This window comes from Colletes latitarsis, chromosome 2 (assembly GCF_051014445.1).
Source record: "Colletes latitarsis isolate SP2378_abdomen chromosome 2, iyColLati1, whole genome shotgun sequence".
In the NCBI taxonomy this organism is placed as follows: Eukaryota; Metazoa; Arthropoda; class Insecta; order Hymenoptera; family Colletidae; genus Colletes; species Colletes latitarsis.
In genome coordinates, this window is record NC_135135.1 from 24,060,965 (window position 1) to 24,076,069 (window position 15,105).

Sequence of the window (15,105 nt, forward strand, 5' to 3'; positions counted from 1 at the left end):
TGGAGAAATTCTTTGTTCGAGGGACAAATGCAAAATGTTTTTATTTAATACAAGTACAATTTTACAAACAGACCTGTTTTGCCTTCTAACAAATGAGTCACCATAACAGTTAAAATAAGAATTAAAATTACGAAACATTTAATCACTGATTTTAAGACTGCAATAATATTTGTAGTATCGTCATGCTATGTATATACTTACGCTATATTGATAATTTCAAGTATCTGTACTAAGAAATGTATTAAAGACATAAAAACTTTAAAGTGGCATTGCTCAAAAACGGGTTACCAATATAAAAACATGAAAAAACTCGTTTACAGAGCCCACGTGCGTGACAGTTGCGGTTATGTTTCTTAGTGTGTAGTGTAGTTTGTATAATTAAACTAACAACATCGTTGTAAATAATTTTAAGAATTCAAATAAATCATGTCAACTTGTAAAATACACAACATTAGGTTTTATAACCTTGAACCCCGATCTGTTACATGTTTATCATACGAATCGAAAACGAGAAAGTTAGCACTTGCGAGGTTAGTTTCATAATACATACTTTTAGTTTAAATATGAAATGTATTATAATAATCTGTGCGATAACTTGATTACAGAAACGACAACTCGATTGAAGTTTGGAATGTTGGAAATGCACCTTTTGTGGAGTGTATAATAGCTGGTCATCCAGAAAATTCCATAGAAAGCATTCTCTGGATCGGACCAAGATTATTCTCCACTGGTCTTCATGGCATGATAGCAGAGTATGATTTAACAACATTATCTATTAAAAATGAAGTTGCAGTTACTGGTGGTGCAGCTTGGTGCATGGATGTTAATCATGAGAAAACATGTTTAGCTGTTGGCACAGAAGATGGATATATCAATACATTTAGTGTAACTTCTGATGCATTGATATACGAAAGGATTTTTGATAAACAGAAAGGTAGAATTCTGTGTATTAAATGGGACAATACTGGGGAAATGATTTATACAGGGTCAGCAGACACAATTAGAGTTTGGAGTGCTATATCAGGTCATGCAATTCATAAGATGACAACTTCTAGAAAAGAAGTAAAAAAGGAAACTATTATTTGGTGCTTAGAAGTCACAGATGATAATATTATCATTTCTGGCGATTCGCGTGGATGTCTATCTTTTTGGGATCCTCATGTGGGAACTTTAATCGAGTCTCATGAAAGTCATACTGCGGATGTATTAGCTGTTACTTTATCTCATGAAACAAATGTTGTGTATTGTGCTGGGGTTGATCCTGTAGTAAGAAGTTTTTGTAAAATAATTATGAAATCTACTGGTAAACCACAATGGGTAAAAGGAATTGAAAGGAGGTTACATGCTCATGATGTAAGAGCTTTAGTGGATGCAGATGGAAAATTGTATTCTGCGGGTGTAGATGGGTATCTAGCACAATCGAGCTATCCACCTAAAATCCTTGTAAAATATCCACCATTGCTTCAACCACCGTGTGCTACTGTTTGTAGAAAGTCTAGATGTATTCTATTAAGATACACAAATTTTCTTGAATTATGGAGGCTTGGTTCTCCGACTAAGGTATCCCCAGAATCTGTACATCCTGGTATGTTTCATCAATTGGAAGAAGAGCCTATAAAATTGTTACAATTAAAAACAAAAGGAGAAGAGAACATTATTTCTTGTGCTATTAACAAAGATTCTAAGACAATTGTATATTCCACTGATAGTCATGTTAGAGTTTTCCATTTTGATGTAGTTGAAGGAGATGCACAATTATTAAAGAATGACAGTGATATTTCTGCAACTAGAATACAGAAAATGTTGTTTAGTCCAAACGGAAAGTTATTTGTAACAGTTAACAACGACGGGAAAAAGAATACTGTAACATTATATAAAGTGAAAAAGAAACATTTATGGTTCCTTGGTTCTTTTTACACAAATCAGGAATCTATTGTAGACGTGGGACTTATGTGCTTTTCCCCTGATAGTAAATATTTTATATGCGCCGATCGTCAAGGTATTATTGCTGTATATAACATTAACGAAGCTGAGACTACCGACACACCTGTGGCATGGTTATTGCCCAAATATAGTTGCCCATTAACAGCTATGGCCGTACAGAAAAATACTCTAAATTTGGTCGTCGTGTATTCTGATCATAAGGTAAGAGTATCAAGTATATACCTTTATTTTGTACACGACATAGCAAATGTGTCCTTTGATTGTTATGTATTAAAAGTTCGCTTCCAGACGCTATACCATCGTAAAATGATGCGTTAACAGTAATTATGTCAGTCATAAAAAAACATATAATTCCTTTATGGTCGTGCACTTCCAATCTCCCATAGAACTTGCACTAAATTACTACTAAAACTCTCTCCTAATATGGTGTCATGAGCAAAATTAAAAATCATAAAACTTGGCATTTTATCGGCAGTTATCTTTCGCACTCAATCGTCGCGTTTAATTTCAGATCATTGAATACAACATTTTGCAAAGACAATACACCAAATTTTCGAATAATTTGCAAAGCCGGTTGCCAAAGCAATGGCTAGCGCGATCGTTCCCGATAACGAATATAATTTTTGATCCCCGTAACGAAAATATCATAATAATGCACGACGACTCGACAGTCTATGTAATCAACAAATCGAACGAGTTACCGGAAAAGGAAGCTAAAATTCCAAAACGCGAAAATGGTGACATCACGGAGGATAGCAGTTCCGTTCTAAGTTCGCAGTCCCAACAAACTTTTCAAGTTCTTAAGAAATACAAGGTAATGCCGACTTCGCGTCGTATAATTCGAATACGGGAATTAAATTTTATCCACGCTGTTTGCAGCATCTTGTTTATTTGGACTGGTTGAACGATGAAGAACTAGTGGCAGTCGAAGTGAATCCGATATCGTTGACAGAGAAGTTACCACCTACTCTCAAACAGAAATGGTTCGGAGTGTAAATATTCAGCGGAAATGAGCAAAGTACGTTTTATCTTATTGGTGGGATAAAATATTATGTACAAAGTTATCAGTATGTCTTCTATGTATATGCTATTAAAAAAATACGACTCATATACTTCAGAAACACTCTGTTACGATTATACTGTTTGTAATTGTACGAGATTATGACAATTTATTTTTAAATACAATTGATACAGTGTACGATACATTGTATACAAAAAAAAAACAAGTATTGTTTAAAAAACATGTTAATATAGTGTATAAAGAAGTTTCAGTGTCAACGACGTAACATTACACGACATTATAATCCTGTCGACTGAACAGTTGCTAGATGGAATGAAACTTTCATAATGAAAGTATAAGTCCGCGAATGTTTTTATATTTCTACATAATTACTACATAATTTTTATGTTTTTTTTTAAATATAAGGACATGATGGGCATATTGCCGTACACACTGCTTGTACGCCATTGTATGACCAGTGATGATAATAAAAAATAAAAACATGCATAATATATATATATATAGCATTATAGTGTACTGTGTTGGTTTGATGTTGTGGTTCATTCATTTTAATTCAGCTTTCGGGGTCTGTGGTATAGAAGCCCATTTATTTTATTTTTCAAGCTTTATTTTATTAATTTATATTTAATATTTTTTTACATCGGGCAATGTCCATGTTCTTTAAACGTACGATAAATTTACTTAGCATCGATCATCAAAAGCATACGATGAGTCAAGTAGCGCTTATCAATATTTTTTAATCGATTAAAACATGAAAACTTTTATATCTGGAAACAAAGATAAATGGACTTACACATCACTTTCGTAATGAACATGTCACACACAGAGTAATTTATATTAAACATTGATTTGTTTTATCTATTTCTTATCTGTGGAAAGTCGCCAATCGCGTTTACAATTAAAAATTCAGAGAGTACATGATCACAGAACATAACATTTGTATTTATTGCTTTATTTTACTTTGTTAATTCATCTTTCTAATAGAGATTTCTTTTAACCCAGAAAGATGAGCGTTTGCTGCGTGACGCGAAATTCACCAGGTTCTATGGGCGGTTCGATCGTCCATTTTGGTGATATGTACCAACGGCCTGTAAACTCAAGATTGTATTCTGGACGAGATGAACGAAAGCCCACCATCCCGGATGTCGTTCTGGGAATGGACGGCGACGGTCTCAGAGGAATTGGTGAACGCTTAATCGCATCTTCCGGTGGTTTGCGTTCGAAGGTGTCCACCGGAAGTCCTTTCTTTCTGCATTCCTCGGCCAGCACCTACGGTCAGTGACACCGGGCCACATTAAAATTCGTGTGGTGCACGTACAGCTTATACTGCACCGTACATTCCCCCTGAATAATTGTATGGTACCTTTTTAAAAAATTCACCGGTCAAGTGACCGTACTTTTTGGGCCAATCGCGTTGGCATTTCTTGTCTCGCAGGATAACTTCTTTGCTAAAATTCGCACACCGACGATTATCAGTAAAAAAAATGTCCATTTATCGTAATGACATTGGCGATAAATGTTTTCTTTGCCGAACAGCACGATAAAAAATATAACTGGCGAAACGTTACATTGAGACAAGATCGGCCTACGTGTATTTTTGGTAGGATTCGATTATTTTATTAGCAAAGATTGTTCATCCTGCTGCGTGCGTGTACCGAATTCTGTCAAAGGTCACCGGATCCTTTCCAAGGTCTTCGCGTTTCGTGCAGGCCTTCTCGACTTTTCTACCCTCTGTCTTATCTTGCGCCTCGTCCGCCATTTATAATCACTCGCGGTAAGAAAGATCCCACGCGATAGCCAGAGAAACGAAGGAAGACTAAGACCGTTCACGAGCAGAACCCTCGAAATCACTGGTGGTTTGTTCGATACGTTGCGCGTTGCCATAGTCGATCTTACCACGCTTCTGGGGTGTTCCGAGAGAAATGTACCGAAAGTAATCTACGGTTGAAAAATCGTTTCCACCGTCTCGGTACGGTTTCGAATTTCAGCTTAAAATTCCAGATCGATAGATAAGAATTTTGCGGTCTTTGCTACGAGCTTCCTCCTGGCCGCGTCACCCCGATCCATTAGACCCGACGTCACGAGGTGCGACTTTCTGGTTCCGCGAAACGTGAAATCTTCCGGGAAACTAGAGAGAGGGGAGGAGGAGAGCCGGCGAGTACCGGGCACGATCGTTGGACTTATCGATTTCCGGTAGCAGCTGCATAAAAGGGAAGCGTGAGTTTACCGCGGCAAAATCTCATCGGGCCACGTAAACCGAGACTAAAGACCCCAGCGAGGCTATAAACCGAAAAGCGTTTAATCTCCGGGTGCGGTTGTAACTCGCAAGCTACGTTCGGCGTAGACGTCTAACGGGCGTCGAGCCTCCAGGAAATAATCAAAGCAGCGATACGGCGGCAAGTAAGTACAGTCTGTCGCACGGCGGGCGATTCACGGGTGTACGTGAATTTAGGTGCGACCGGCACGTTCGTTCGTCTTGGTTCGGCGAGAAGGTAACGGTTCGGAAACCTTTGTAGTCGTGGGGTCGGAACGGTCGGGGGTGTAGGGGGGGAAGATCGGGGGATGGAAACGGCTGCAGAGTGCAATGCGCCGAGATTACGACTAATCTGCGCCCGAGACCGGTCGGAAGCGTAGTTTCTGTAACTTACATCGCTTAAAGCGTCAGCTCGTTCAACCCTCAAACTCCGTCGCCACTACCACCCGCGCAGTTCCACCCTCGCACGCTCTACTCTCTCTCTCTCTCTCTCTCCTTTCTCCTTTATCTCGTGTCTCCCCTTTTATACTTCTCCCCGTCTCTCTTGCGTTCCGTAACCACTCTTGCATTAGCGAGGACTGATTCCCTTGGGAAAATTGCGTTCTCGAAACTCGAAACTTTCACGCGGCATGCACCTGGGCGATGCTCCGTCACAAAGGACCGGCTAACTTTATTCTTTCCTCTACCTGGCCGGGACTCCGGACGAGAGAGAAGTGGACAACGGGCTCTTCTTCTCGATTCCCTTACGGACACGATAAGGCGATTCCACGGGATTTATTATTCACGCGTCCTTCTTCTCCTTGAAATCGACGTCCAGGATACGACGTCTAGGATCTGTTCGGTGAAATAATTTTTAAAAACAATGTGTGCTTTCCTTCCTTTTTGTATCCGATCTTGAGGCTGAGGGGGGATTGTTCTTCCATTTCACGAATTCGTCTTCTTTATCTTGGGTCAAAGCCGAGCCTCGGCTCTATCGTCCGACGAGTAAAGGGGATTTCACCGGGAGAGATAAGGCACGTGCACGGAATGAGTCATCCACTTTATATCTTCATGAGAGTATTGCTATTAGATTGGCGAGGATTCCCCGACGAAAACGAGTCCAAACACTACACAGTTCGGGCTATCTTTAATCGTACTGTGCTCTGTTGTAGGGGAAAATAAGTGAGATAGCGAGAAAAGAGAACAGAAGAGGGGAACGTTTTTTCTAGCAGTCTCTGCCTTAGACGCCATTTGATGGTCAGTCGAGGAGTTTATATAGTATAGGAATAGGTGGTCGGTCGAGTACTCGTGAGAGACACAAGTCGAACATCTCCCTCTGTTGGCAAGTGCGGGAAATGCGCCGCAATACGTTTGTTCGGATAACTTGCTAATTGCGTAGCCAAAGTCGATACAAAAAAAGAATAATTTTTACGGGCGTCACCGTATTGGTCGACGCGCACAGTGGCACGAAGAGACGGGGAATTCCCCGAGAATTACACCGGGCGGAGTCGGACAGATCGCGAATAAAACTAAAACGGATCACGGGACGGTGGAAATTTACGCAAATGCATCTGTAAATAAGAGAAATGAGGCGCGATGTTGAATTCCTGTTCCATGAGCGTAGCAGGGTGATTCATTCCGCGCTGTCGGGGCCGAGAAAAATGTCTGGAAGAAAGCCACCGGTTTCTGTCGTAATTTGTAGAGAGCACACCCGCCGTCTCGCGACCTCAACCGTTGTCGTAAAAAGTTTCTCCGGCGGGGCCGAGGCGAGATTGGGTCGCGACGACAAGATGAGTATTTAACGCGTAGACGCCGTCAGTTGTCACTCAAATTACAGGCAACCGGTCGTTTTAGTGCCTGCCCGGCTAGACGTCCTTGCAAATTATGATTATTAGCGCATATACGCGTCTTTACGACGCTCGTAACGGACGCTGCACGTGCAACTCGTGAGACTCTGCACGATTGTCTCTACTTTCCCTCCTGCTCGATGGTACGCTATTAACGCGGAAGCAAAGGTTCGTCATGGAATCCGTTTCGATGATCGATGGGACCGTTTTTATTAAAGATAATTTTGTGGAAAATCTGTAACTTTTATTGCATGTTCCTTTGCGATCGGTGTGTAACCGTACGCGATAAAGACGTATTCTTATTATTATTATATTGTTGCAAATCGAGAGGATCGTGGAGATGAATTTTTTTGGTCATCGTAATATTTCTACGCAGCGCGGAACACACGATCGGGAATGGCTACGCTTTCGCAGCTGCGATTACGAATTCTGGCTAGGGTCTGGCCTCGATGGCGTAGCAATCAAATTATCGTAGCAGAGGGCTCGTTTCAGACAACGATTTTAAATGGGGTTGGAGAAGGCCATGAAGGGAGCGATCAAACTACAGGAAACAAGCCCTTCTCCGATGAAACAGGAAGCACGAACACTATCGAGTTTTGTATAAACTTGTTAAGAACTCGACGAGCTAACGGATCGCGTCTGCTCCAATCGTGAAACGAATCAATTTCTACGCGCGTTGCTGGATATTGCTTTTTCAAATCGAAAAATTGTTAATGCTTCGTCAACGAAAAAGATTGCGCCGCAGCGTTTGAACCGTAGAAAGTGAACTTGCGTCGACGAATGAGTAGAACGAATATTAGTTAACGTTCCGAATAATCATCGAAGAAAATTAAATTGTTCCTTTATTTTCGTACTTACGTATTTCGTACAGCGGAGGTGAAATTCGTAAGAAACGACGTAAGCCGCGATATGACTGTATCTACCGCAAAGGGAATTGTTGCTTGGGGCGTCGAAATACGTAGCTTCGTGTCTGATCGGTACCAAAAGGACTCGTTGCAGGATTCGGAGGCATATCCGCGGCAGGAACGCAGGAGACCCACTCAGCCACTTAGCTCGCCGTTGTAATTAGATCGAAACGACGCAGACGCCACGGCGTCGCGCGACTCGCTTCGGAATTCGCTTAATTGAATGATTCAGTGCTCTAACTGTTATTTCAATTAACGCTCGCGTGCTTGTCCCGACATCTGCATACAGGCGCACCTGCACGCGCGTTTTCGACGTTTCACGGTCGAACGGAACGCGCGTGTGTAGGCATTCGACAATGGACGACGAGCGCCGCGACAGACAACTAACCGGGGCAAAACATGTTCCCCGTTTGACGCCAGTTCTTCGGGCCGCACAGGTGTCCTTCGAGTATTCGCGTTAATGTAGACCTCACGCTAGGCGCTCGCACAATGGCCTTTCAAAAGAAACAGGCCGTGGCCACGGTTTTTAATGGACTTAACATACGAGTATGGGACGCGCACGTGGGACAGGTGAGTCGAGCGAATTGCAAAGCGTCGATGACTTGGCGTTTCGTGGTAATTAAGATCGTCGGCGCGATAAGTAAGCTCGTGGCGTTAAAATTTTCGTTATTACGCGAAAGAACGCGACAGAGTCTCTCTGTAACACTGATTCTTAACGGTTCTAGCTTCTCGATTGGCGTATTCGACGCTGTAAGACGTATCACGAACATAGAGATCGGCCGTAAACTATGTAAACGCGCCATTACCGAACAGAAAGGTCGGGAGGTGGGGGGTCGGCACAACAGGCGACAGTCGAGAATCGTCAGTCGGTATAGCACTTGTCACGGACTAACCTCATAGATCAAATTAATTACGTTCCCGCTTATTATATCGGAAACCCTTGAAAAACTTGGAAAAGCCACGGACGCATGCGATATTCACCCTCGTTATACGCGTTGTCCAACCAGTTTTCAAGCGTCTGGAGTGAAAACTACGGTAAAAGAAAAAGTCAGAAGTTGTAAGGTTAAACGGGCGACAAGCTCCGTGAACTTGTTTGGCGGGAATTTCGTGTAGGAAGGGCTCGCGCTGCTGAAATCGCATACCGTGGATCCCAGGCGCGCGTGTAATGATGTAATTGGTCGGCGACGGTGCATTAAACATTTCAGCTCGCCAGACAAAACAAAAACTCACGAGGTGGCTAGAGCAGACGGTCTCCCGTGGCGGGTAACACGAAACCGCTGGGATGGCGCGTCGTAGACGGCGGATGATCGAAACGGATGGCGACGTTACGACTTCGTTACCCGCCGCGGCGGCTCCTCCCGCCCTCGTTTCCGGTATCACCCCGTCTCCTTTCGGCCTTTTTCCTCGGACAGCTCACGGCGAATGAAAGGCCCGCGCGACCGAGCAACAAGAAACGAGGGTGCAGGCGGGGTTATGTTTCGCGGCGACGAGCATTATCGAGCGAGCGTGCAATTATTTCGTAACGGTGATCTTATTATAAAGCAGATTTCACGTGTGACGGGAGCGGAACGACGTCCCGCCCGGCGTGGACCGGAAATGGCTCGATTCTGCTGCGTACGATCGATTTAGCTGCAGCTGCGTCCCATTCGTGCATGGTCGAACGTGATTTAAGGGGGAATTCCCGTCGGGAAGACGATTACTTTAACAATTATTGCAACTTCTTTTACGCGATAAGCTGATGTATCGTAATTGAGACGTTTGATGGAGAAGGGGCAATTTAAATGTACGTTCGAATAGTTTTTTCACGCGTTGCAATAAATGTTTCAGGAGTATCGCGCCCGCTGTCTAAGCGAAGGTGTTTTTACCGTTGATGCGATTGGCACCATTCCACAGGTAGGAACCGGATAAAACAAATTATTCACTCGGGTCTCTTTTTACACGATTTTGTCCAACGACTTTTATTTACGTTTACACGGTTTTTTAACCACGTTTCGCTTACTAAAATATAGACGCCCTCTTTTACACGGACCATTTTTTGCCGCTTATTTGGTACGTATCTACCGTGTAAAAAGAGACGTATGTACACGAGTGTGGTTATCGACTATTTTGGAATAAAAAATATATTACAAAAATAACGCAGCAATTTTTTGTATCGTTACAGTGGTTTGAAAATAGAAAATTAAAGCACGAAGAAAAATTCGACAATCGCAGGTAACGTTTTTTTTGCAATCATTCTCCTCTGTAATCTGTCTTTCGCGTTTTAAACAAACGATAGATTTTGCTGGAAAGTTTGTTGAACGCCCCTTTGACGTGTTTTGTCGGTGGTCGGAAAATCTTGATAATGTGTCGCTTGATGGCGAACGAATCGTGCGTTTCATCGGCCGTTGCTCGGCTGTTTGTTCGGTGACCACGTGGGGAAATAAATCTGTCGATTGAAACGATGTGACGGGGTTGTAGCGTATGGTACTTTTCCAGGGTAGTTGCCTTTGTTGTACATTTCGTAATAAGGGGCCGTACACATTACGTCACTCATTTAGTAGAGGTGGAGAAGCGTCAAAGAAATGTGACAATTTATAACGTAGGGTGGCAATAGTAATGTGTGCAAGTTCCTAATTTTTATTATTTTAGCATTTATCTCGAGCGATCGTATTATATAATTGCACCACGTTCGAAAGTAACGGTGCACGATAAAACTTGGACGGAAATAAAAGTGCGAATCGCGATAACGCGATAAAAAAGCAACTTCCATTCCATAAACCGGCGTAACGGTCGATCGACGAGAGTAATCGAAGACAGCGGGGAGGAAATAAAATTGTAATCGGAACGCGCGGAGTCACCCTCGGGGATTGCTTGAAATCAAAGGGTCGCCGAAAGGGTTGCCAGGGTCCGCGACAGGGGTGCCGGAAAGTTAATTCGTCCCCATCGCGCAAGAAAATCGAGCAGTCGGACGATCAAATTTTCTACAACGTCTCGCAATTTTCACGCTCGAGTTCGCGAACCGTGCAACCTTCTCGATTCCGTCTCGTCCACAGCCATTACCAGCAAACATCCCCAAAGCAACGATGGAACCGACGAGCAAACACGGACGAGACTCTTATCTAGATACGAATTTCGAATTACTAGAACGAAGGGCAAAACGCCCGAGTTTTCAGAGGAATAGTTTTCATTTTTGTTCATTTAATTTTAAGCAGACTTTTTTTAAACGAGCTTTCGATTAGAATTAAATTGCAGTTTCCGTCGATAGAGCAGGGGACGTTTCGTACAAAGGGAAAGAAAACAATTGTTAGAGAATTGGGAAGAATACCGAGGGGAACCATTTGTCAAACGCACCGGTATCGGAAGATCGAAATGGACGCTGGCAATATATCTTGGTCCGTGCTTTCTTCGACGCGTCCGTCGCGGATAAGGATCGCGACGTGGAAGCCACCCTCTATTATAAGCATTTTCGGTCGGTTCTCGTTGCCGTGCGCTGGAACAACGAGCGATCGTCGACCGATTCGTGACACCGGGAGAAAAATAACCGGCATCGAACAATGCTCGACGCCATTCATAAACGATGACGGATGCTGCTTGTTACCCGGGTATCTCTACTATTGCTCGTTACCGATTCTTTGGTCCCTGGGCGACTCCGTAGGGACGGCGGGCGCATCGTTCGTCGAGTAACGGGGTCACCGCAATTTCGCTTCCGTGAAATATACGACACCGAGACAGATTTGTTATTTTGTATCCTCGGTTTACTTCCACTCGACGATATTTCTTCTTTATTAGCGCCGCTATTTTTCCCCGCACCGAAGCTGGAGGGAACTTCAGACTTTGGTCAAATCGTATCACAATTTGGTATGGGGGTTTTATATGGCGAGACAATGGTACTTTACTTGGGGTTTTCATAACGGGGGCTTTGTATTAAAGTTGTTTTTGTGTTGATCTTTTCAGAATATGGTCCAATACATATGAGATGCGGCGGTTTGCTTGTATGGAGGAAGCGATAGCAGGAGGAAAGAAGAGGGGAGCGTCTCGTTTTGGGCCTGTTAATAGACAGTCAAGGAGGAATGTATGTGTAGATTGTCGGTCGAGTACTTGCGAGAGAGTCGAGTTGAGGGCAGCCCTCTGCCGGCGAGCGCAGGAAATGTCGCCTTAAGGGTAAGTAGGCACATTTAACACAGCTTAATAACAGACGTTGTACATCCGTTTACACTTGTACATTATGCATCGATCGGCATTAATACACGATTTACAATTACTTTTAACAAATCGTTTTCCTACTGTCGATCTAAGCAGCCCTTTCGTCGCCAAAGGGAACTATGCGCGATCACATTTAGGACCAACACCTCCTGGTACCAACAGCTAGGAAATTAATCACCGAAAGATCGTCGATACGGTACGGTCGGGTAGATAACGCGGGCCCGGCCGTACTTTTCGGACATGCGAGGGTTGTTTCGGTCGTTATCGCGATACCAATATTCGCACTCTCTTGACGCGCGGCCCGACCGTGCACCCCCGGTGTATACCAATTGACGCCTGCTTCCCTTTTCGCGCAACCTATCCAATGGGATCCCCTCGATCGCTCGCACGGCCGGGTGATATCTGAAGTGGCGCGTCCCGGCACGCGAGCGTCATCGACATCGGACGCGAAGCGTGCCCCGCGGGAGTTCCCGCGTCATTTCGCGCGCGCGTCCATGCTTCCCGCTGCCTCTGCCTGGCACTCTGGCTCCTGTCGATCGATCATTCCGCGGAACTTGTTTTCCAGATTGCGCCGCGGGAATTTACGACTCCGCGCGGCGCGTCGCACGGACAACTGCGGGACCTCGAGTCCGCCTCGCGCCGCTCCGAATCTTACCGCGCGTCCCAACGCACATTATTAGAAATAATTCGATCTATTGCACGAAGTTGGACCTGACCTTTCCCTTGCCAGTGTGTGATACAAACAACGCTCATACAAACAGATTGACGGTTATTCTACAACAACGTACAATATTTAAAAAAAGTCTTGTTATTGTGCAGGTAGTGGAACGTTGGTATCTAGGAAAGTTGATATCTGATCATCTATAGGCGATGGTGGTTCAGCGATGGTGGGGATGAGCTCGCGACGATACGAGAAGCAGGAATCGCGACAGGACGGCAGTCGGTGCGGAGGTCAACGAGGAATGGGGGGAGGGGGTGTCGCGTAAAGGGGGCAGGTGAGAAGGGGTTGGAGGAAGGAAAGACGGGACAGGGCTGCGGAGAGAAATTTGCGGGATCGTAGATGTAGAGACACGGCGGGGCACGCTGTAAATTACAAGCGGAGCGCCAAACCGCTATGGTCTTCTCTCGGTGGCGCAGGGGTGTCTAGACGTATAGATAATGCCGAGTTTGTGCGGGGCAGACGCAAGCTAGACGGTCCCTGGTTCATCCAGCCACCCGAACCAGCCAGCCAACCAGCCAGCCAGCCAGCCAACCGGGCTAGGCTAGACACATCGACCATGCTCCGTTTCTCTCGGTATCTTCTCTCTTGCTCGTTCTCTCACGCCTTCTCCGTTTCTCCATAGACCTTCTATCCCGCTTTATCCGTCGCTATCGTTCCGACCTATACGGTCGCGATCCTCCTCGCACCCGACCATTCGCGGAACATACCTACACGGTATATGCCGACCGGATTTCCCATCGTTTTCGTCGCAACCGGCTCCCACCGCGACAGATTTCTCGAAACACGGTCGAAACTCGAATCAGTAATTTATTATCGACCTTTTTCCGCCAATTTTAACGCGTATTTACAAAACGATAGTTAGATTTCAAGTACCAAAATAACCTCCATCGATGGTAGCCTCCAAAATGTGCAAATAATTATGATAAATTTATAAATGGTAGAAAAGCAAAATATTCTACGTAGAGAGCCAAAGCACGGTACACGCATAAAATCGTATAAAATATTATTTACGTTGAAATTCTACGCGTTCCAGTTATGAAATATTTATGTTCTGCTCGCGACGTCCGTGCAATATTTTATCTTCGAAGAAAGTTCGAATTGCCCGTTAAACGCATTCGTTATAATATTAGTAAAAAAGCAAAAGCACCTTGCTTTCAGGCTGCCCATCCCCCAGACGCGGTATATCGCTCCGTCCTCCCTGCTGCCCCCGGGGCGGGCAGCCTCGGGGCGAACCGCCGTAGTGTTTTAATCGGCAGACTGCAATGCATAAATCCCCGTTAAATAATACGGCAGTTAACAGTGCCATTAAGCCGTTCGAGATACCGCAAAACCGGGCAGGGAGCTCCTAGCTGGGAGCGCGAAGTCCGTATTTATCGGCAGCCGACGCGCCGCCACCGAGAAATATTGTGCCGCATTCGTTTCCCACCGTTCGGCTGGCCGGCAAATACACACCGTGGCCACGAGGAAAAAAGCCACGATTCAACGTCGGTTCGGCTCGAAACGACCCCCCGGCGAAGGTACAAATTTCCATTCTGGTCCCCCCACCTCTTCGTCTCACCTTCCCTCTCTCCGTTTCTCTCTCTACCCGTCCGCGACCGTGCGCGTAATTAATTGTTTCGAAGGGGTAATGAGTAGAATCGTTTTTACGCGGCGCGAATCGTAATTAGTGACCGGCAGCTCGCTATAAATATGAAATTTCGTCGGGATTATTTTACGTCTCGTTGTCGAGTGCAAGCGCGCGCGAACGCCTCGAAAGGGGTTGCTCTACAAGGGACCGCTTTAATGATCTCGATCCGATGATTCCGAATGATTCACCGGGAGGGTGCGTTTTCTTGGGCCTCCGAGCCGCCGCTGATGGCGACAGTGCTCGTTAGAACGCCTTCTTCTTCGTCAAATATCAAGAAGGGTGGGCAGAAAGTCCAAGGAAACTTAAAATTGAAATAAAACGAAAGCTACGAAAGACTTTCGTGCTTTATGAACAATATCATTCGACTGTTTGCTGGAGCAAATACGATAAACCCAATTTTCGAATGAGTCTGGTACATAAATTTGTTGTACCTCGCCAATAATATAAATAGTGTTTGCTTCGTGATCGTCACCTGTTTATGGTTCGTTGACAAATTGAAATTATGTTGTGATGGTGAGTCTTAAATAAATTCTTCGCCCATCCAAAGTTCTGTCAGGGGGTATGATTTAGGCAAGTTCACCCTACTTCCACGTTTCTCCATGCTCGCGAGATACGTTCACGGAAA

The 15,105-nt window shown here is 44.6% G+C and overlaps 3 protein-coding genes across 6 annotated transcripts; 2 read left to right on the plus strand and 1 right to left on the minus strand.

Annotated features, from left to right (window-relative positions):
• The first annotated feature begins 78 nt into the window (after positions 1-78).
• On the plus strand, positions 79-4,107 carry L(3)72dn (UTP4 small subunit processome component l(3)72Dn). 2 transcript variants are annotated; one of them, XM_076781309.1, is made up of 5 exons: positions 79-530; positions 606-2,145; positions 2,456-2,758; positions 2,824-2,962; positions 3,968-4,107. In XM_076781309.1, exons 1-4 carry the CDS (start codon positions 427-429, stop codon positions 2,938-2,940), a joined length of 2,064 nt encoding a protein of 687 aa, XP_076637424.1. In that variant the 5' UTR covers positions 79-426; the 3' UTR covers positions 2,941-2,962; positions 3,968-4,107. The 2 variants fall into 2 exon arrangements, with proteins under 2 accessions (XP_076637424.1, XP_076637416.1); XM_076781301.1 differs by lacking the exon at positions 3,968-4,107 and having other exon boundaries at positions 2,824-3,391.
• LOC143349790 (ciliary microtubule inner protein 1) lies at positions 3,447-8,693 on the minus strand. Of its 2 annotated transcripts, XM_076781322.1 has the most exons (3): positions 4,621-4,742; positions 4,329-4,413; positions 3,447-4,234 (listed from the first exon to the last, which is right to left on the minus strand). In XM_076781322.1, exons 1-3 carry the CDS (start codon positions 4,722-4,724, stop codon positions 3,959-3,961), a joined length of 465 nt encoding a protein of 154 aa, XP_076637437.1. In that variant the 5' UTR covers positions 4,725-4,742; the 3' UTR covers positions 3,447-3,958. The 2 variants fall into 2 exon arrangements, 1 of the variants encoding a protein (XP_076637437.1); XR_013080993.1 differs by lacking the exons at positions 3,447-4,234; positions 4,621-4,742 and adding an exon at positions 7,904-8,693 and having other exon boundaries at positions 4,359-4,413.
• A 147-nt stretch (positions 8,694-8,840) lies between these two features.
• Positions 8,841-13,090, plus strand: LOC143349798 (uncharacterized). 2 transcript variants are annotated; one of them, XM_076781339.1, is made up of 4 exons: positions 8,841-9,843; positions 10,112-10,161; positions 11,884-12,090; positions 12,952-13,090. In XM_076781339.1, exons 1-3 carry the CDS (start codon positions 9,769-9,771, stop codon positions 12,086-12,088), a joined length of 330 nt encoding a protein of 109 aa, XP_076637454.1. In that variant the 5' UTR covers positions 8,841-9,768; the 3' UTR covers positions 12,089-12,090; positions 12,952-13,090. The 2 variants fall into 2 exon arrangements, 1 of the variants encoding a protein (XP_076637454.1); XR_013080997.1 differs by lacking the exon at positions 10,112-10,161.
• The last annotated feature ends 2,015 nt before the right edge of the window (positions 13,091-15,105 follow it).

Coding starts and splice junctions, on each gene's coding strand:
- LOC143349790 (XM_076781322.1), bottom strand. CDS start 4,724: ATGGCGGACGAGGCGCAAGATAAGACAGAGGGTAGAAAAGTCGAGAAG. Junction 4,414..4,620: donor GTGACCTTTGACAGAATTCG/GTACACGCACGC, acceptor TGCGAATTTTAG/CAAAGAAGTTATCCTGCGAG. Junction 4,235..4,328: donor CCGGTGAATTTTTTAAAAAG/GTACCATACAAT, acceptor CACTGACCGTAG/GTGCTGGCCGAGGAATGCAG.
- LOC143349798 (XM_076781339.1), top strand. CDS start 9,769: ATGTTTCAGGAGTATCGCGCCCGCTGTCTAAGCGAAGGTGTTTTTACC. Junction 9,844..10,111: donor CGATTGGCACCATTCCACAG/GTAGGAACCGGA, acceptor GTATCGTTACAG/TGGTTTGAAAATAGAAAATT. Junction 10,162..11,883: donor GAAAAATTCGACAATCGCAG/GTAACGTTTTTT, acceptor TGATCTTTTCAG/AATATGGTCCAATACATATG.